This window comes from Triturus cristatus, chromosome 11 (genome assembly GCF_964204655.1).
Source record: "Triturus cristatus chromosome 11, aTriCri1.1, whole genome shotgun sequence".
In the NCBI taxonomy this organism is placed as follows: Eukaryota; Metazoa; Chordata; class Amphibia; order Caudata; family Salamandridae; genus Triturus; species Triturus cristatus.
Genome location: NC_140594.1, coordinates 934,357,925 through 934,380,916, shown reverse-complemented (window position 1 = coordinate 934,380,916; position 22,992 = coordinate 934,357,925). Strand labels below are relative to the sequence as shown.

Below are 22,992 nucleotides of genomic sequence, written 5' to 3'. Positions count from 1 at the left end.
GTGAAATTTGATCAGATTAATGAGGTTAAATTGATTGGGTGCCGTGTTGTACGTTTTTTGCTTGTAAGGGACTTGTATGTGTTCGAAGACAACAGTTTCCTATGTCTCCAGCATATGCAGTAACTATTCACAAATCTCAAGGTTTAAATATAGACAGAGCTTTTGTTAATATTGGAAGCTCTGTGTTACAAGAGGGAATTTGATACGTTGCATTGTCTTGAGTAAGAACATTGTCCCGTTTGATAGAATCTGATGGGAAAAAGGTTACTGCTGATGCAAATTGTATAAGAGAGTACAATCGCTTAAGAAGATGCTTCTCATTTAGGTGAATACCCAATATATGAGAAACGTATACTATGTCCAAAATAGAAATATATGAAACATTCGATTGAAGATCAAGATAAGAAAAGCATTAAAGAGAAAGTTGAAGGCATAAAGAAAAAAAGAGTGGAAACTGAAGGTGATATTTTAGGATAGCAGTTAGAAAACAGTTCAGGTATCAACTGTTATGCTAATGTAGTACAGAATGTAATCCTTCATTTACCACGTCTTCTTAATGAAATTATGGAAAGCCTTGAAAAAAGATTCTGTCCTGCACTACATCATTTATTTCACAGTTGCTTACTGACAGAAGTAAGATACATCTGCTTCTCGCATTCAACATCTTTTGGATATATATAGTGGATCAGTGACATTTGCTCTCAACATACAACAAGATGCAAAATAATTTATTATGGTCATGCTTAGAGTATTAGAAGGAGAAGAAATAAATATCGATAACTTATTTGGACTAAGTTACAAATGGAACTATAAGTGTGTAGATTATTTATTTACTCCTACCACTGAAATACATGCAGAACAATTCTTATACTGATACTAGACTGCAAAACAGTGCTTTTAACAAATTGGTAAAACAGCAAATCAAAATATAACCTGTTCACATTGTAGATCAGACATGTTGTCTACATTGCACATACAAAGATTTGGAAAAGATCTAATTTTAATGCTACTACGTTGTCGACCAGATGGGACAAAATTACAAACAGAAATTACAAACTTCAAAGCAGGTCAAATATCTATTTCAGGAACAACTTATACAACACTGGCTATGATTTTTCATGAAGGAGCTACTATAACATCTGGACACTATACTATGTTTTCAAAAAGTAACAGTGGATGAACACATTGCAATGATACTAACCTGAATTTCAAAGCTAGATTGCCTTCTCAGCTAGCTAATTCCTATATGTATTTCTGCAGGCAAAGTTCCAAGAACATCATTCGGCCTATAGGGGGCGATGTTGTTAAAAACAGAATGAATTGGATTCTACCAATATTCATAATTCGTTTTTTCATTATTATTTTGACTGAGGGTTAGATGTGAAACAGAGGTAATCTGATATGTGTGGTGCAGCTGATCACCCTAACTTAAAAACTATACAGTCTATATTACCCTTCAAAAAATGCTTCTTCAGCTATGTAAGCATTCAGTCCCAAAAGCACTGATCTTATAGGTAGGCAGGTGTCACACAAGCATTTGAACACACAGCTTCATACCCAACTGCCTTGTATAATGAGCAAAAAGTGATGCGTACATCGTCTATTACACACATGGAGAAAGCATGCAGTGTAAAACAAAGGTAATCTATTACTTAAAGGCTACTTTATATTTGTTATCTCACCCCTAAAAGGCACTTATGCACTCATTGAAGTCTTTAGAAAGATGCAACACTCACAAGAGTGGCATGATAGGAGTCAGCCTTATGACTTAGGCCTGGCATTGCAATCTCTGAATTTCTAATGAAACTGGTATAGAAAACTGATGTTTAAAAGATGTTGCCAAATATATTAACCTATATCCTAGTCCATATCAGTCTCTGCAAAGGTACACTACAAGTACGCTATAGGTGGTGAGATGTGTGCTTTAAACTGAAAGTGTTTTCTGTCAAGTTTGAATGTCTAACTGTTGCCATGTCTCAGGTATGTCTGTATTTCTATGTGTAGTCTATCACTTGTGGTGTAGTTGATAACCCTAACTTAAAAACTATACAGTCTATCGTAGCCCTGCATACATTTTGTCAGGAATACTTCAGCTGTCAGTCCAAGAACCTCAGATGTCTTAGCTAGGCAGGCATCACAGAAGCACTTGGCCCCACACCTTCATACTCAACTGCCCTGTATAATGAGCAGCAAATGATGCATGCAGCTTCTACTATACACATTTGGAAAGCATGCACTGTGAAAGTGACCTAATCTAGTACTTAAAAGTTACTTTATATTTGTCATCTCTTATGTAAAAGGCATTAACACACTCATTTGGGTCTTTAAAAATATAATGAGACTCACAAGACTAACATAAGAGGAGTCAGTATTTTATTTTGGCTCAGGCCTGACATTGCAAGCTCTGAGGGCCCGATTCACAGAACTAACTTAAGACAAAATCCTAAACTTACTACCATTTTGGTATTCACAGAAGGCACTTACTCATTTTGGTATTCACAGAAGGCACTTACTCATTTCGGTATTCACAGAAGTTAGGAGTCCTAACTTTAGGACTCCTAAATGCCTTCTGTGAATGCCGAAAGTCTTAAAATTAGGATTTTTCTCAGCTTAGTAGTAGTATAGTTAGGACTCCTAACGTTAGGACTCCTAAATGCCTTCTGTGAATACCGAAAGTCTTAAAATTAGGATTTTTCTCAATTTAGTAGTCCTAAATCTAAATTTAGGACTACTAAATTGAGAAAAATCCTAATTTTAAGACATTCGGTATTCACAGAAGGCATTTAGGAGTCCTAAAGTTAGGAGTCCTAACTATACTACTACTAAACTGAGAAAAATCCTAATTTTAAGGCTTTCGGTATTCACAGAAGGCATTTAGGAGTCCTAAAGTTAGGAGTCCTAAATTTAGGACTACTAAATTAAGAAAAATCCTAATTTTAAGACTTTCGGTATTCACAGAAGGCATTTAGGAGTCCTAAAGTTAGGAGTCCTAACTATACTACTACTAAACTGAGAAAAATCCTAATTTTAAGACTTTCGGTATTCACAGAAGGCATTTAGGAGTCCTAAAGTTAGGACTCCTAACTTCTGTGAATACCGAAATGAGTAAGTGCCTTCTGTGAATACCAAAATGGTAGTAAGTTTAGGATTTTGTCTTAAGTTAGTTCTGTGAATCGGGCCCTGTGTCTCTAATGAAACTGGTAGAGAAAAGTGAGGTTTAAAAGATGTTAACAATTGGTAGCCTGAGCAAAAACACTGAAATAAGAGCACATGCCTGGCATAGTTTGTGGCTTGGACAACAAATGTTAAGAAGATTGGAAAATGGATACTTTGATCTTGGAATAAAACAAGAAGAAACTATTACGGACTAAGACTTGAATCTTTATAATTGCTCTTATTTCAGTGTTTTTGCTTAGGCTACCAATTGTTAATTTGTACTACATGTGGACTCTGTTCTTCATTTTTACAACATGGGGTAGTCGTTGTATGTTAGCCTTGAGCACCTACACTTATTGAAATATTTGAACTGCAGATACTTGTACACTACCCTGCACAGGATTTCCCCTACTACCTTCCTTTGCTCAGTTTTGTTTAAAAGATGTTGCCACATGTATTAACCTATTTCCTACTCCATTTAAGTCTCTGCAAATATACACTGTAAGTACCCCGTAGATAGTGTTGTCTGTGCTAGAAACAGATAACATATCCTGTCAGATTTTGATTTCTGACCTATTTTTTGTTTAGCCATGTCTGTAGTTGTATGTGGAGTTTATACGTGTGGTGCAGCTGATTATCCGAATTTTAAAACTATACAGTCTATCATAACCCTTGTTAAATATTGGCAGAGTAACTTCACCTTTCAGTCCCAGAAGTACACATCTCCTTTCTAAGTAGGCCACATAGAAGCATTTGAATATATACGTTCATACCCCACTGCCTTCTATGATTATCAGAAAGTGATCCATGCTCCTTATTCTACACATATGATGTATGAAGCATGCCCTCTAAAACACATGTAGTCTAGTGCCTACAAGCTGCTTTACATGTCATATCACCCCTAAAAGGACTAACACACTCATTACGATCTCTAAACAGATGCTGACACTAATAACAGTGATATGATGAGTCAGCCTTTCATTTTGTGATTTGTGTGCCTTAAATTGATAGCACACTCTGTCAAGTTTCAATGTCTGACTGCTACCATGTCTAAGTTATGTCTGTACTTGTAAATCTGGTCTCAGATGTGTGGTGCACCTGATGATCCTTACTTGGAAACTATACGGCCTATCATACCCCTGGGCAAATATTAACAAAGCTATTTAACCTTTCAGTCCAAGACCACACATCTCTTTTCTGAGCAAGCCTAGTGAAAGCACTTAAATGCAAAGCTTCATTCCCTGCTGCCCTGTACAATAAGCAAAAAGACATCCATGCTCCTACTTCTACACACATTACCAGAGCATACGGTTTGAAACACATACAGTCTAGTGCCTACAGACTACTTTCCATGTGTCATCTCACTGCTAATAGGCACAAGCATAGTCATTGAGATCTCTAGAGAGATGATGATATTAATAAGAGTGACATGACAGGAGGCTTTCATTCTGGGTCGGCCGGGGACTCTGAAATCTGTCTCATTAATCAAACTGGTTGAGAAATGTGAGGTTTAAAACATGTTCCCAAGTGTATTAACCACTATCTTAGTCCATTTAAGTCTCTAGAAAGGTGCACTACAAGTAGGTTTGCAGCAGCATATGCTTTTTGGCAACCCCTGAGGCTGTGCTTTGGACTACTTGTAGTCCTGACCCCAAGCAGTGTTTCCACTGAAGATTTCTGGCCTTGTATTTTGTGATTCCTCTCGAGGTCCCTTTCGCGAACCCTGGTCCGTCGACCTATGGATCCCTGTGAAGGTATCCTTCACTTTCAGTGGGCTTTCCTGGTTGCTCCAGACGTGCCCTGACTCTCCATAGCTTGGAGAGTCCCCAGGACCTTGCTGGTCCTTGCTGAAGAATCTTTCCTCTGACCGCGTGGGTTGCAGTTGCCAAGGCTTGTTGGTGTTCAATCCGGACACTGACGCCCCCCCCCCCCCCCCCCAGCACTCGACATCCTTCGTGGAACAGCTCACCTGCGGACTTTGGTCATTGTCGACGTCTCTTGGTCCCCGTGGCTGCAGAGTCAAGCTTCACCTCTTCTCACCTGAAACACCCAACATCGTTGGGCATTCGTCTATCGTGCCCCTGGTCACTGTGAAGTGACCCAGACTCTATCCCCTCTGCTTTCAGGTTCTTCTCAGCTCCGATCCAGGCTTGGATCACACCGGACACTTCTCATCTTCCCGGCAGCAACACTTCTTCGCATCACGCCATTGTAATCAACGAGAGTTTCCGACGTCACTTGCCCCTATGCACCCGGCTTTTCTGGGATAGGTAACACGGGTACCTCAGTACTCTCAAGGGTGCTGGCCTTAGAACCTTCAATGATCCAAAGGGTTTGCTTGAAGTCCTCTCCTAAGTGTCCTTAATCTTTAAAATTCCAACCACGACTTTCCCATAGAGTTGTACGGAGCGCGCGTCTGTGTTCTCACACTGCACCCGTCCTCCGTGGGTCCCCTGTGTCACTACCTTGGGTGGTTCCTTGGGGTCCCAGTGATTCTACATGCTCTAGGCACTGTGTCTAGTCAAGTCGTGGTTGTTATACCACTTTCTTAGTATATGGTTTGGTCTCCCCCTGGAGCCCACTGTGTATTGTGCTATTTACTGTCGTTCTAGTGCTTTAATATTGTGTGCCTTGTTCTCTAATTTCATAAAGAGGTTAGTAGAGAGTGTTTAGTAATAAATACATACATTTTATATATTTCTTGTGTGGTTCTCCTTTCATTTGGTCATTCAGGAGGTTATAATCTGGTAAACCAAGCTGCTTTACATTCATTTGAGACTTAGCCTGAAGGCTGCTCTCCATAGCTACCACTAGGGTAGCTTTCAATAAAGGTTGTCTTTAACCTAATCATCAATAAGGGTCGTTTGGACTGGTGCAAGCTGCCCACTATAACTAGTGGACAGCATACACCAGGCAAACTTCTCACAGGGCAGTGTGCGGGGATTTTGGAAGCGGTAGCGGCGGGAGCAGTGGGAGTAGCAGGAGAGGTGGGAGATCGAGCGGCAGGGTGGGCTGGCTTGCAGCGCAATGGCCAGAACAGTACAAAAACTAAAGGCACGATGTGACACAAAAATAGACACAGAATCAATAAAACCACGCACAGATGACAAAATATTGGGGAGAGAAAACAAAAGGCACACAGTCAGAAGCATAGAGTGAAAGATATGGTGGGCACAGAACAGGCATAGATGACAGAACAATGGGGAGAGAAATGTAAAAAGAGCCCACAATCAGAGGCACAGAGTTAAAAACTGGCACAGAGCAGGCACAGATAACAGAATAATAATGGGGCACAGAGGTCCGCAGAAGGTCTCATGCGAACAGCTGACGCGGGGAGCTATGAGAAGCGAGGGAACTGGCACAGGACTAGTTTATTAAATAATTGTGTGAAAATATGTTTGTCATTTTGGGAGGACAATTACATTATTTTATGCGAGGTGGCATGGCATTACAAGGTTTGAAGAACATTACTATAATAAACGTAATCCATGTATTCAGAAAGTCATTTGTGGAAGGTTGCTCATGAACAATAAGGCATGTGTTATTCATTGGTAAAATCACTTAGCAGGAGCCCTTTCAAGAATTAAAGAAATCAACTTTAGGGGCATACATAGAGCAGTGAAGTCTGAAATGGAAATTTGATGGCACAAAACACCCTCCTGGGTAGCTGGATAGGGTCCTTTAAAATGTCTGTCCTATCTAGAACCCTTTGTGTCTTTCTGGTGCCAACTTTTTTTAAGAGAATGGACTACTTAGAAGATTTTCAAAGACTATGTCCCGACTTTATATAGAAACAGAGAAGACTTTAATTGCTCATTGCAGCCCAAAGCATGGGACTGGGAGTTCCCAAATTACGTAAGTATTAGGAAGCCGCACACTTATGTTACCTTATGGAGTGGAACCAGAAAGAGAAGGAGGCAGGCTGGTGCACGATTGACCGCAAGTTTGGTGGTTAGCCAGTATGTAAGGTTCCATAGACCCCACAGACTCATAGATACCCTAAGTTATACATTCACCAATAACCAGTGCAATGCTGAGAATGTACAACTACATATGTACGCGATGTGGAATAAAAATATACTCATCCCCATTCTCACCACAATGGGCATAATAGAGACTTTACACCTGGCATGGAGAGACAAGCTTTTGGGGGTTGGAGATATAGGGGTTTACTAATGGCTAGAGATTTGTTCTGTGGTGTTGGGTGAAGAGAAACATGTGAGCTGGTAAAAGAGGGCTTTGGGAGGTTCGAGAATGAAAGATTTAGATACCTGCAGGGATAGCTATAGGTGCTACACACACAGATGAAAGAAGGGGCCATGAACTTTCTCAACCCCTTTGAGAAACTCTGTCTCGATTATAGCAACAAAAACTATGCTGTATTGCACTTTTATCAAATTCTAAATAGCTTGCAGAAGACAGAAAATCTCCCATTTCAGAGAGTATGGGAAAAGGAACACAGGATAACCCTAGATGCACACCAAAGGGAAACATCCTAACCACAATGAATATTTTGAAGGGTCATGGTGGGAAGAGAAACCCTCCTCAAAAACTAACACCAGATAGGCGGGTAGATGGATCATCCAGGGAGGCAGATCATGGTGAAGAGGTACACTAACATATGTCCTGTGGTCTTACCCTCATCTAGCACTCTTCTTAGAGGAAGTGGTGAGGGTGGTCTCTAGGACATTGAAGAAGCCACAAGTTCACAATAAGCACAATGTCTGCCAATCATACATTTGAGCAGCCCCTTTCTATCAATCTACCCCTCCACACTAGAAAAGTAAAAACCATATCACACATATTATTAGTGTCAAAAGAGTCTATCCTGCCCTGTTGGGGATCTTACCTGCTTCTCAGAGGTGTTTTGTAGTTACAGAAAATTTGGTGGATCTTCGGAATGGACAAGATGACGGAGGCAGCACAGGGAAAGGAAAGGGGCATTAGGAAGCAGCAGAGCAATTTTATAGGCTGCCTTAGACACCGTACTTTGGTGCTGTTGTTGAGCAACGCTAACGTGAGATGGCATATGGATGGTTTAATATTCATGCAGTGTTTGGGCTCAGCTGAAATCTGTTCTGCAGTCTTACATTTTATAAAATCAATGTTTTACATTAGGAAGAGATTTGAATTTTAAGGGCTATTTTTCAAGGTTTTCGATATGACCACTGCCTGCCCCTAAAAATTATTTCCCCCTGCATTTGTAAAGGGTAAGGGGTCCCCTGGGGACCTCTTCCCATTTGTGAGAGCATTACCACCCTCTTGAAGCGGGAGTAAATTGCGAGTGTTTTGCTACCGCAATTGCAAAACATTTATTCATGGGGTAGAGAGTCGCTATTAGGAAGGGATGCGCTTGAAACACCCCTTCCTAATAGCAAGTCGCAATTCCTATCTAGCGAGTCGCAAATAAATTACGACTCACTAAATAGGAATTGTACATAACACTATTCATTTTTGCATGCGCAAACAGGTCGCTAACCCGTTTGCGCATGCAATTTAGGGTCGTACATCTGGCCCTATGTGATTAGCTTAAACAAGGCAACTCTTTTGAGAGAGGGTGGAAATACCTTGACAGTACATTGAGTTTAAAGAGAAAGTTGAAGGGAGAGCATTTCCTGAGTCTAAAGCCAAGTAAAACTGTATTCAAGCTAAACGCTGTTTCGTTTTTCTGTAAAAAATATCTTGTGTCACTTCAGTGTTAGTTCTGTATTTTGCTGTTGCTATACGTCTGAGAGGGGAATGTGTCCATTTGTAATTGATACAAGTAGAAAAGAGTAATTCTATGATGAGTGTTGGATTCTCTCACCTGTAGTAGGCTGGCTGCTTCCAGGAGCCTCTGCACATTCTGCTTGGTGATCAGGACTTTGCTTGTGTAAGTGTAGTCAAGCAGTATCTGCATTGTCTCGGAATCCACTCCTTTTATCAGGACTTTGTCTTCGTACTTCTCTTTTAAATCGTTGCAAAACATGGCCCTAGAAAAATCAACAGATTCAAAATTTAGAAATTCAAAATGGGTCACGCAGCCTCCATTCTAGTAAGGGAATTAGGGAGAAGAATGCACTACACTGAAGTGAAGGCAGTCAGTCTTAGATATGAGAAATATGGTCTTCGATTAATTCGCTTCAGCGCCTATTTCTCACAGCAAGAAAAAAAAATTTTTCACATCACTATATATAGAATAAAGTTTTTTTTGATGATCTGCACCAGGTGTGCAACTGGACAGCCAATCACAGAGCAACTGCAAGGCTTTATTGTTCATTTCACTTTCTAATGCTTATGTTACTTTATGTGATTTAGTCATTGAGTTACGTATTTGTTTATTCAAAAATAAATTCTACAGTGAAAAGTGGGCTGAAGTATGTCGAGCCAATCTACAACCCCTATCAAAATCTGGTAAATGTGAGGACACTAAATTATTCTTAGTTCATGATTTAGAAAAGCCTCTTGCATAGCTATGTCTTGATATGTTTAAGAAAAAGTTACCATTTCAGGCCCTCATTGGACTAGAATCTCACACTGAATTCTCTGAGGAGGCCTGATTGAGAGTTTTGTAAAGCATGCAAAACCACAGGGTGCTTGTTTCTGAGTTTCAGAAATAGTCCTGATTACACCTGAGGCCGTGCCATGTGTTTGCCAAAAGAAAGTCTTGGAGAGTTTGAGTCCCTGTTTGCGCCACCTCGCCCCTTGGACGTTAAATTGTGATGGCGCCTCTCCAATACTGGGAACGTTGGTGCTCCATGAACAACCGGGACTCAAATAAATGCGCGCACTCAATTTCCAGACTCAGCATTTAAAGAACCAGCATTTCCACGGTGACCATCTTCCCTTTTGTCAACTGATTTATCTGCGGACCTACTTAACCTTGTCAGCAACTTCCTCACTTTTAGTTTATTTGGCAATTCCCCTTTCTCACGCATATTTGCTACAAATGCAAATACTGACACTCTTGTTGCCACTCAAGACTTCGACTTTCCATTCTCTCATGCCCACAACTCAAACTTTGCTGGCAATTAGTGAACTGTCACTCCTGCAGCGTGACTTTCTGGCTCAGCAAACTCTACCTGGCCAGCGCCATCAATGCCTCGCCCTTATCCTTAGGGAACCAGGATTACTGCTGAAAAGAAAGTATTCAGTTCAGTCTCCAGGAACGAGAGGCATGTGAGTGAGCCCTCAACCAGTGCTACTTCCAGGGTCTATCTGTTACAAGGACGTCATCAGCCGACAGCATTGGTAGATCCCCACAAATATGAAATGATCACAAAGTTGCAGATGAATCCCTCTAACATTTCTCATGCCTAATCACGCATTGAAGGAACATGCAGAAATGCTGGAAGTAGGCATATGTCAGACTCCAAAGGATGGCGTTTCTCAGAGAAGAATTGACCCTTCATCGCAAACCTCAATAGCAGGTAGCTTTCCAGATGAGTTGACAGAGGTCTAAAGGCTGGTTTAACATCTGTCTTGCCTAGTACGACCCCTAACTCATTTTTTGCACCAATCCTCAACCATATCAAAAGATATATAGAACACTGAACAAACCTATATATTTAGGTAGTTGTTCCCCTCTAGGAGTGACAAATGCTATATCATGTGGAGTTCATACCTTTCCTTCTGTGGCACTGGCAAAACGGAATATCCTTAAAATATTTTAGTGGAGGAAAGTCAAATGGCCTCACAGTCCTCAACAGCTAATCTTCCATCTCCACTTTCTTGAATAGCACCTAGGGCACATCTCTAGTCAATTTTAAATTCTTAGACGAAGAGGAATCTATTGGCCCAATATAAGGGTTAGAAATTCCATCAGGGAACCTTTCAAATAAAAAACTAGCTTCTCCCTATTCTAGACAACCCCTTAGGTCTCTTTTCAAAATTACCACAGAAGTCAGAGCCAGCTCTCACATTTGCCCTATCAAATCTTCATATCTTCATGAAGTTAAACACTTTGCTTCCTTCTTAACTCTCCTTTGGTCAAGAAGTCCTTACCACTGTGCTGGCCTGTGCCATAATATTTGTCACTTTGCCTCTGCCCACACTTTGCCTAACGGACTCCCCTGACACACCAGCAAACAATATCTAAGAGCGTCCCAGTGTATATTTTTCTATTCATACTACTGGAGCCCTGCCTTATTTAGGGCCAATGACCCTGGTTTGTTTTTTCAGTGCTAGCGGAAAAATCTAAAGAACATAGAGTGCCTTCTTTTTGAGTCTCCAATCAAACTATGTTCAACACAGAATTCAAACTAGCATAGATTTTTTTTTTCCATTTTTAATCACATTAAATACAAAACAACTTTTCTGGTAAAATACATTGTAGTCGCCCCGACAATTATCTAATGCATTTCTTTCATCAAAATCCTTTAAAAACGCTTCCAGTCCTCTCTATTAGTAATACACACAACATAACCGGTTAAAATTCTCAAAACATTTTGTTCACATTAGCCATCATAGACAAGAGAGCCTATCCTGCTGACAAAATGCCAAGCCTTCACTTCGCCTCCCACCGCTCCTTCGTATTCTAATTTTCTCTCACCTAGTTCTCGATTGATTCTCGGGGAGAGGAGTTGGCCTAACGGCTAGGGCAGTCGACATCGAATCTGGGGAACAGGGTTCGAGTCTCGGCAATGACGCTGAACATCCTGTGATTCTGGGCAAGTAACTTAATTTCCCCGTGCCTAACAAAAAATGAATGTGTCTTCATGTAATGCATCTGGTGCTATGTAAAGCGCTCTGATACCCGATTCAGGTCAAGTTCGCACTACATAAAACTCGGTAAATAAAAAACATGCCATATTCATCCCCAACACACCACAACCCTTCGCCTGCCTAAAACGCAAGCTGTCACCTACACCCATTGTACCACAGCTGCTTCCCACAAATAAATTACCTCACACACTCTACAAACTTATGCATGCCTGATTATGGCATAAAATTGCATGCCCACGCACTCCATGGCTTTTTTGCATGCCCGTTGATGCCTCATTATTCTTGGCCACACAACACATCCCTTTGAGCTATTTGTTCCCATAATACTCGGTCCTAGCAGTTCTTAATGCTGTTAACCCCGTTTGGGCTTTAAATGTTGTGCCTTTTTATATTCCTCTGTAGCTGATTTTATATTCATAATCTATGTTTTACGTCGTATAAATGTTGGCTGCCAGCATTGTTTGGGCCTTATAATTTGTTTTTTAAATGAGGTTTTGATACAATTTTAACAAGATTTCTTAAATGATTTTTGCATAGGTCTCATTTACCTAGTTTTATATCTGATCCTGTTTTTATGTTGCAATTTACATTGCCTTTTGTAAATAATTGTAGGTAATCATACAGTAAAGATTACTTACTTTAAAAATAAAATTTAAAAATTAACTCTTTTTCACCTTTCGCTTTATTATGGCCCTCATTGCAGTTATGTTATGTTATGTTATGTTAATGGGTACTTATAGAGCCTGATGTTCACCCAAAGGTCTCTTGGCGCTATCATCCTCTAGAGAGAAGCACATAAGTTAAGCATGAATATCAAAAGTCTGCTTACAAAGGCAGGTCTCAAGTGGAAGAGCATTCCATTCCTTCAAACCCAGAGTTGAAATCTACGGCCTCCAGTACTCAGTTTTTGAACTTTAGGCACCATCAAAACATTTGCAGCAGCCAATCGGAGAGCTCTCCTGGGGACATATCTGGACAGGCAATCAATTAGGAAATCCAGAGCCAAGTGCTGTAAAGGCTTGAAGGTAAGGTAGCATATTGTAAATGTAATGTACCGTCTGATTGGCAACCAATGAAGGCTCTTCATGTATAATGTAATCTGTGTTTTGCAGGAGATTCTCAAAATCTGCCCTGGCCCCGGCGTTCTCAGTCATTTGAAACCCAATAAGATCACATTTATGAAGGTGAAGGTACACGCTATTAACACAGTCCAACTCAGCACCTACAACCACCACGATAATAGACTTCATAGCCTCAAAAGAGAGAAACAATTGAATCTTCTTAGTGGTTCATAAGATGAAGACACATTTTGAGTCTACTGCATTTACCTGAGGCCTCATTGAGAGAGGTTGATCAATAAGGACTCCTAGAGTTTTTGCAGCTGGCTATGGCATATGTAGCGCACCTATTTCTGGAGGCTAGTAATGGCTGGGCCACATCAAGGGATTTTTATTTAGCACCACAATTTCCGTTTTCTCAACATTCAGTTTAAATCCATCCATCTATTGATACAACACGTTATATCTTTACAATTATCCTGTGCTGGGGCCAGCATATCAAGCTGAAGTAAAATCTGGCAGCCACCAGCATAGTTTAAAATCAGATAACCTCTTTTGGACAGTTCCTTTATACGTGATTGGATGGATTTAAATTTAATGTCATAGGTTAGATGAGAGAGTGTACCCTTGTGGAACACTGCAGTCAATTTTATTTCCAGTGCCCCAAGCAGGATGAGTTGAACGGTCCGCGTCCTATTTTCCAAAAAAGAGGCAAGCCAATTGCAACCACTCTCCGTAAAACCTGCAGCTTGCAGTCAGCCCAGTAAGATCTTATGGTCAACCTCAGATAGATCAAGCAAGATCAGGGCTGGAGTGTGACCCTCATACAGATCTTTTCTCAGATCATCAATTACTGATAAGATCACTGCTTCGATATTATGTCTGAGGTGAAACGCTTCTTGGCAAAGGCCTAGGAAAGTGGAGTCAAAGAGATGAGTGCTCACTTCTCGAGATATATGAGCCTCTAGAAGTTAGCACAATAAGGCAATAGCAAGATTAGACGGTAAATCTCTGGGTTTTCCCCAGGTTTTATCCCACTCCTGGAAACATAACTACTGTAGAAATGTGGATTGTTTTTACCCTCCAGACATTGTTAACCCAATGCCACTCATTGTAAACTTCATCCCTTGCAACACTATCAGCCAAACGTTCTATCTCCTGCCTGTACTCACTTCGAGACCCAATGGATACGCTCCATAAGCACCGGAAGACAGCTATGTAGACCTCTTAAATAATGAAGCTTCTCAGAGATTGCCTGCTCCTACCGTGATGCTGTGTAGGAAGAGGGTGGAGGGGGACTAAATGCCAACATTGTCTCTATTGACCATAGAAACTGTGTTAGAGGCCAGGAAACCATACTGGGAGCTGCCACATACGGGGCTTCCGAGGCGCTCCCTCACTTGGCTGCTCCCTTGTGTCTCTTGCTGCTGGAAAGGGTCTCCAAAGCCTCTGAGTAGGAGCGGTATTTGTGCTGCTCGATGTGAGGGGCACCTGGCAGTCAAAGAGCCGGATTCTCAGGTTAGGCTACAGGTCTCACTAGTTAGATTCTAATGCTTTGGGAAAGGAGGATGCAACCAACAGCTATAAGTGCAGACCACCCTACCCCACACAAGCACCATTCACGATCTGGATGCATCACTTCTACAATAATTGTGTGTTTTTGCTGCCCTCAGCAAATTCATGTGTGTTGTTTGTCCCTTCCTTGGTATGTGGTTAGTATTGTATAGTGCTGCTACATTTGGAGATATTTTTATGAGGTAACAGAGTGTGTTTTAGGTGTTGATTAGTGAATTAAAAACCTATTTTGTATACGGAATTGGTAATGTGATCGTGCACACTAAACCTGCCTGTGGCATAAGGGCATATCTTTTTAAAGATGATGATGCATGAAAGTCATGCACTAAGTTGGGTTCTGGTGATTTTTTTGAGTTATGTTCTTCAACTAAAGGAGGGCTTGAGTCTCTCTCGTAGAAAAGTCCCGAGACGCCACGGTCAAACCCCTTTGGGCAAGCCACTTATGAGCGATTGTTTGTGGTCCTTTAAATAAAATTGTGCTAGAGCATGGAAAGGTCACCTGGGGATTTACAGATATTTGTAAATATATTCGTTCAGGGAAAGCCTTATATCCATAGTCCATCATCCCAAAATGTTTTTTTTCTCAATACTTTTTGGAGTAAGATTTTCTTTGGCATAAACCAGGACCGTATTTATGTTAAATTGTACCGAATTCCAGATACAAACAAGAGTACGGGAGCTATTAGCATCTTGATGCCATCCCTAGAACTTCACAAACTCATGTAACGGATGTGCATCGCAATGCACCATAAAACAAATATAAAGATTGAAAGTACTGATATGTCCGAACTTCACTGCGCCAAGTTACTTCTTCTTTTCTCTAGGTAGGTAGCGCACAGCGCTAGGACACCTCAGGGTAACAGAGCGCTTTAGAAGTCTCAGTAACATAACATAACATAACATAACATATCTGTAGAAGACAGCGTTCAAATGTTTTCTGTCTGAATTTCCGTCTTCAAACAATTCTCCCTGACAACATTTATAGTAGAGAAAACATTAATTGGAAGCAAGCATTTCAAAGACTTCTGGGGCCGTATTACAGAAGGTGCCCCCGGGGAGCAACGGGCAGTTTCACCCGCTTTGTGTGCCCCCGGGGCACTTTGGTATTATAGAAGGGGGCGCAGACGCTTGTGCGTCCCTTTCTATAATGCCAATAGCGCTGGCGCTTTAAGCACCAGTGCTATCAACAGAGGGTGTTCCCTCATTTGCATAGGGGCTAACCCTATGCACATGAGGGAATTCCTTTGACTCTCCACCCGCATCATATTACAGACTGGGGCGCAGAGTCAAAGAAGCCCCCAGGAGGCACACTGACAATGCGCCATTTAAAAGGTGGCGCACTGTCAGTGCGCCTCCTGAAAGCAGCCCTCTGCAGGGGGTAAAGGGGGTCCCATGGACCCCCTGACATCCCCTTGCAGGTGGGTGCAGTCACTGACTGATACCAAACGATACTGAGTTATATGTTACACTTTCCGAAACAATGTCATACAAAAACGCACAGGGGGCATATTTACAAAGAAGTGACGGAGCGCAGTGTCAGCCTTCTTGGCTTAATGCAGCGCTCTGCCACTTCTGAAATGCAGGGCTGCAGTGTATTTTCAACAATACTGTGCAGCCCTGTGTTTTCCAATGCACTGGCGCTAATTACAGCTGCCTAGCATCCAACAAAGGCACTCTTGTACCATAGTGCCAGGGTACCTGCGTTGGGGGGAATGATTGTTTATATGCAGGAAGGTGTTCCTTTCTGCACATAAACCATCTTAAATGACGATTTGTAACTTATATGTGTGCTGCTTTGTGCAGCACACATAGGAGTTGCACCTCGTCATTTTTAAAATGATTCTTGACACGCAGGAAGGGATGCCTTAGACACATAGTAACAGCAAAAACGAGGAGGAATAAAGCATTTCCCCCGTTTCGCCATGTTAAGACCAGGTTTTTTAAAATCTTAATTTTGGCGTTCCCCCATATTTACGCCACCCTTGCAAATATGGGGCAGCGTCAAAATCAATAGGTGTTGCAGAGGAACGCACACCGCAACACCCTTTGCCCCCCCCTTTCACGCTAAGTATAAAGCGAAAGGTTGCCTTATTTACAAAGCAGTGTTAAGCCACGTTAAGCCTGTATCGCCACAGGAACGTTAAAAAAAAGAGACGTTCCTGTGGCAATAGGGGCTTGTAAATATGCCTCACTGTGTCTTAGATGGGGCCCCAAAGTCCTTAAGATGACACTGGGTGGAGTGAGACAAAGTCAGAGGTAGGCAATGAGAAGAACACAGGTTGAGAAAAAGAAAAATACAAGGGTAATCTAGAGAGAAAGATTACTCTCAAAGGAGGCCCCTTGGAAGATGAGGGCCCTGGGCAATTGCCCACTTTTCCAATGCCTTTAAACGTCTTTGGTTTCGCCACAGGCAAATACTCCCTCACCACTCTCCCTTCTTGTATGATGATCTCTATGTCTATTAAGGTCCTTCATATCAAGCATATACCTTTTGACTGTTCCCTCTTAGAATTATTTGAGACTAGATCATGTACACGTCTCCCTCTTTATCGCCAATATATATGTTTAAAAGAGGTTCACTGCAGTAGTAACCTATGTAGATTTATTTAAAGTAGCCAGTGTCTCAAAACATTATACCAGTGCAAAGCAGCGCAAATTCTTGATATGTTATTTACTTTCCACCACAAAGCGTTTTTTCACTGAAAAGCTACTTTTTTGAAGCGCCAATAGCACTTTTCTGCCTTGCTCTACATTGTGTCAAGGGGGTGTTATTTTTTATACACAGCCAGGTCTGACAATCTTTGCACGTCTGGCTTTGCATGAAACATCATGGATGGTAGCAGTATACTACTATTGGTTTTTGACTCAAAGCTAGGTCTGCTAAATTTGGCAGGCCTGGCTTTGAGTCAAAAACTAACCTTTCTTGAGGCAGGTGCAAAGTCAAAGAAGCGTTTAATTTCACATAATATTTGAAACATTGCACATGTGCTACACTACATAGATCACATCCAGTGTGTGAAACGGTAAAACAAATGTCTATACACACTATTTTGTACTGGAAGGGAGTGCCTCCAGAACAAAACCAATACAAGATGGCATGCACACACCTTGACACTGTGGCACAAAATGTGTAAGCACTACATAGATCACAACCAGTGTGTGAAACTGTAAAACAAATGTCTATACATACTATTTTGTACTGGAAGGGAGTGCCTCCAGAACAAAACCTAAGCAAGATAGCATGCACACACCTTTGCACTGTGGCACAAAATGTGTAAGCATGGAACTAAGGAGTCTTAAGGAATACCAGCGCAGAGGAAAAAAGCAGCAGTTGTGCCATCTGTAGTAAATATGGCTTTCAGCTGCTGTCACCCACTAGCACAATGCAGTCTAACAACTGTAGTTGCTGTGCTGCATTGCATTTTATTTGGAAATCTGTCCCCAAGTGTGTTAATCTGAAACCATAAGCAACTCCAGACCTTACCCAGTTCCACCATCACTTCTCAAAAGTTCCAACATACAGTTCTAAAGACTTGTTTTAGACTACAATAGTGAAAGGCCCCGGGCCCATTTGCTCAGTTCTGCTCCAAGGTCGGTCTTCTGATGGTTCTTTTTAGCAGCATGAAAGTGTAAAGGTAAGTAAAATTTCAAAAGTCAATTTAAGATGCAGTGTAACTCTATAATGGCTACACAATCCAGGTCAACAACCAAATGAAGGTTAGGCGATTTTATTGCAGGTTCAAAAATAGTTGGACATACACAAATCTTAGCATGGGAGTATAAAAAACAGGGAAAACAGAAGAAATCAGAATCACCTGAAGAATTTCACATGATGCAACATGACAAGAACGACCAGTTATATGACGATTATGCAGGAAATGAGAAAGAAAAAGTTCAGGTCCCCCTGCATCAGCACTACTCCAGAATGCAGCATTTAATTCTATCTATCTCTCCTCTAACTCTAGAGGTGGCATCCCTAAATTAGCATATAGGCAAAAATAAAGGATTGCAAGAGAAAAAGGTGTCAGTGGGTAGAGCCGCCTTCCTAAGTAGTCACTCTACCATGGATGGGTCTGAGGCATGCAGCCACAAGCAAGCAAAGGAGCACGTTAGCACTCAGGTGCTCTCTGTCAGGAAGGCAAGCAGGAATGGGTTGTCTGTCCCTCTCTACAATGCATCATATACTCAAAGTTGTTTAGCAAATGTCCCATAATGCTTTTTCTCACACGTGCTCTATTGTACGCCCAGCCACGAATCCTTCCATTACGTTGATTTCTTTCACGGCCTCTCCATGTACGCCCCTCTCTTTCTTTCACGGCCTCTCCATGTACGCCCCTCTCTAATAGTTCGTCCTTGGTCCATAGTAACATGTTGCTTGATTTACATTTTCTCTAACATCTAATTTCTCTCATAACATTGAATAATATGTGAGTGCATATTACAAGCGATTACACTGTACTCCTAACAGGTACCCCATGTAGGATGTAAATTTTGCACTCTATCAGTCCCCCCTCTGATGACATTAAGTCATCATAATAATCACCCTACCTCATTAGATAAGCCTATCTAATGGTCATTTAGGAAAAATGATAAATCAGGTGGACCAATCGAAACAGATTTTGTCGCAATTCTCCCTTGTCTAAACTTCTCCATACACCTTAGATTATTGTAAGAGTTATCTTGCTGCTTCTCTATCTTCCTGTCTATTTCTCTCTGGGCTCTCTCCCTTTGTCTCACTCTGTACCGCTTATAGCCCCTCACCATGCTGATCAAGACAATGATACAGATGGCAGCAATTAATATGGGTCGCACAATATAGCCAAGCAATCCACTTCCTAGATCAGCAATCCACCTTACAATTGCACCAAACACTTGTCCAACCTTATCCCAGATACCTTCAGTAGCTAAATCCCTCAATTCCTGATGTAACTCTGTAATGCTGCCTATGTACTTCTGCAAATCTTTACTCCTGTCAGGGATATAAGTACAACACTGTTGGACCTTCAGCATTCAACAGACTCCACCTTTTTTTGATAGTGAAACATCTAAAGCAAATCGATTTTGCATCACCATAACTCTGATTGAAACCATCGTTAAGCAATAAGGATCTTGCAGTATTAGTAGATAGCTTAATAACTATGGTGGACATTTTTCTAATCTTAATATCATTTAACACAACTTCTAAGCTATGTATCACAGCTCCAGAAATGTCTCCCACAACTTCTCCATCACTCAAACCACATTTCTGTCTAGTGTTCACCCCTCCACCTAAATCTTTCAAATCCTCCATGTGGTGTATTTTTGAAAACACTGCAGCCAGGTAACACGTACCATGCCATTTGCTAGGCAAATTCAAAAATGCCTTTTTCCCTCACACAAAATAGACTCCCGGTATAATATGTGTGGTGGTGGTATGATCACACTCGCTCTTTCCCACAAACACAGAGCTATATCCACTCTCAGCTTGGTAGACACACAGTCTTCCCCTGCGGTGCCAATCCAAAGCTAGTATCCATGAACTCCCTGCAGCAGGATGGCCTAACTCTTCCTTGATCCATTGAGTAGATTCATAAGGTTTATGCCCCTCGCTCACTACAAACCTAAATCTATCTTCTCCTAATCTATAACTTTCTTCTCAATATCAGATAATATACAGGTTAGATTGTGTCTATGAGCGTAATGAGTGAGTACAAAATAATTCTCTATCATTTCAATTGTTTTCTTGGTGTTGTACTTATTCAGGTGTTTGTAAACTGGTACTTCAGATAGTACTACATAATAGTTGGGAAAATAATATTTTGGCATTATGTGTCTCCTCCTCCGAGGATTTTTAAACTGACTCTCCAATTAGTACTATTATCACTGCCATTACAATGGTTAGAAGTGTACCTATGATACATTAGCGCTTACGGTTCGGATTTCCAGACACCATTCTAAAAGCGGACTGACTCATAGTAGCCACATATTCTCTTCTCTCCTTTAGAATTTACACAAACAATGCAGGAAGCGCAAAAGTCTCTTAAGCAAGGGTTCTAGCAATTTTCTCATTCCTCGTATTTTCTTTGTATTATATTTTTCTATGTACAAAAGTTCAAAAGACTTTCTTAACCCTACTCCGTCTTCTTCTAGATGTCTCCCCTAATTCTTCATCCACTCGGGTCTAGATAATCTTCTGCTCGAACACCTTTCAATAAAGTTCATAAAGTTTATTCAACATCTCTTATAAGTTCTGAACCCAATTGCTCTTCAATCAATTGTAATAGATTAGCTCTAAATTCTGCGTCTTCTTCCAATTATGGTTTGAAATCCAAAGGAGGGAAATTGACGTCATTTAAAATCAGACACCGTAGGCCACTCAACCTTTGTCGATAAGCCAATAAAAGAAGAGCATGCAAATCAGTCCCCAGAATTTTCAGCAGGACTTCGATTATCAACACCGATGTCCTGGGGTTCACCCTTGTTGGCATTGGCAGCCAGATAAAGTGGCAGCCAGATAAATTCACTCAAGAGATGAGTACCTCTGACAAGACACCCTACCCCATTTGGACCTTCTCAAACTCAGTCTCTCACCTTCAGCCTCACTTTGGTCAGATTCTGAGGTTTCAGCTATTGGTGCAAGCTCTCTTTCAAAAGTGGGTCTTAGGTTTCTTCTCCGTTCTCTTCCAGGCAAGGTCTCATTCAGATCTGCTCTCGACCTTGATTGCACTTACCTCTTCATTTTGCTAGCTCAATTTTTGGGGTCAGACTCATGCTCAGACACCACTGTTCTCTCTCCTTCAGAAACAACATAGGTGTCTTGTTTGGCTGGACCCCCCTTGGATTGCTCTAAGCCTTGTTCAGCATCTAAAGACCCCTCTACAGCTTGACTTACCCTCCCTGAATACCCTCCGGTCACTTTTGTCACGGCTTCTGAGAGAGGGTATGTTCAGTATTTGTATTTAAGGAGACAACACCCAACATCCAAGGTTATTAGTATTCTGCCATCTACCCATAAAACATCATTCACCATATTTGGCACTTGTTGGGGTCCATGATGTAAATTTCTAACAATGGCTGCGAAGAACTGTCTACATGCTCCTAGAATACCTCTAATGATGCACCTATTCCAGATATGATTGGTCTCAGGAGGGACAGTAGACCTTTTTTTAAGTCTTGGATAAAGTGTACAGGCAGAAATATCTCCGTCTATCTACTTTTGAACAGGAAAATGTATCAGCATTAATTAAACCCTTCTCCTACCAAACTTTTAGGCATTGATTTATCTCTTTATCTACACTGTGTACAGGGTTAGTGTCTAGTCTACAATAGCATTCAGAGTCCGACAATTTTGCAACAATCTCATAATTATAGTCCTGTTTATTCATAACTATGGGCCTGATTTAGGTTTCGGTGGACGGTTACTCTGTTACAACAGTGACGGATATCCTGTCCACCGAAATATAAATCCCAAAATATCCTATGAGATTTATATTTCGGTGAATGGGATATCCGTCACCGCTGTGATAGAGCAACCCGTCCACCCAAATCTATATCAGGCCCTATGTTTGCCCCTTCATCTGCTTCAATTATGATTGAGCCTTACTCAGTCCATTTAGCGCTAACCTTTCTTTATTAGTCAAGTTGGACCTGCCAGTTTTAGTTTTATTGAGCCTATCTGCACCACTTCATTTACTCAAATCTAGTAACTGTCTGGGGAATAGATCAGTATAGTTTCAAATAGCCAATTTTTAGGTGAATTTTGATTTTGGCCGTAATCTACTATCTGGGCTTTGCCCATTTTCAATCTTAAGCTCCTGTAGTAGACCTATCTCAGTCAAAGAGTCCCTTTCTGTAATTGTTGTGAGTATTGCTCCTTGAGTTTTACATTTGGTTTCACACTAAAGTCTTTTTTCAATTTTAACTTTCTTCCAAACTTTATAGGTCTATTTGAATTTTATTGATGTCACAGTATAGGGCAAAAAAAAACATATGCTAACTTACTACACTTGTCTGATCAGGTGTAAAAGTCTTATTTGAAAGATGAGTCACAGAAACTTTCCTTTTGCTAGATTTGAATGTATGAAGTTACAATGCATACATTTACATTGTATGCCTTTACAACGCAGTATTTGCATCGCAACATCCTTTACAACGCATACATTTACATCGCATGCCACTACAACAAATTTTTTAAAACTACATTTACAACGCATTCCATTACATTACATTGTACCTTTACAACGCATACCATTACAACGCTTACCATTACATTGCATTTAAGGTAAGTCTTGGATAGTGTATGGGTAAAAATTACTATTCTAACTCCAGGGGGTGCAACAGTAGGGTAAGTATTGGATAGTGTAGGGGTAAAAATTACTATTCTGACTCCAGGGGGTGCAACAGTAGGGTAAGTGTTGTATAGTGTTGGGGTACTATGCGTTGTAATGGTATGCGTTGTAATGACATGCGATGTAATGCCTGCGTTGTAGTGACATGCGTTGTAGTGTCATGCGTTGTAGTG

The 22,992-nt window shown here is 41.0% G+C and overlaps 1 protein-coding gene across 2 annotated transcripts in view; it reads right to left on the bottom strand.

Moving 5' to 3' along the window:
- KLHL6 (kelch like family member 6) overlaps nucleotides 1–22,992 on the bottom strand; it is a 601,696-nt gene that overhangs the window by 422,823 nt on the left and 155,881 nt on the right. For both annotated transcript variants that reach the window (XM_085634931.1, XM_085634932.1), the window contains exon 2: nucleotides 8,963–9,128. In XM_085634931.1, coding sequence (XP_085491057.1) covers nucleotides 8,963–9,128 — 166 coding nt within the window. The remainder of the gene's footprint in view (nucleotides 1–8,962; nucleotides 9,129–22,992) is intronic.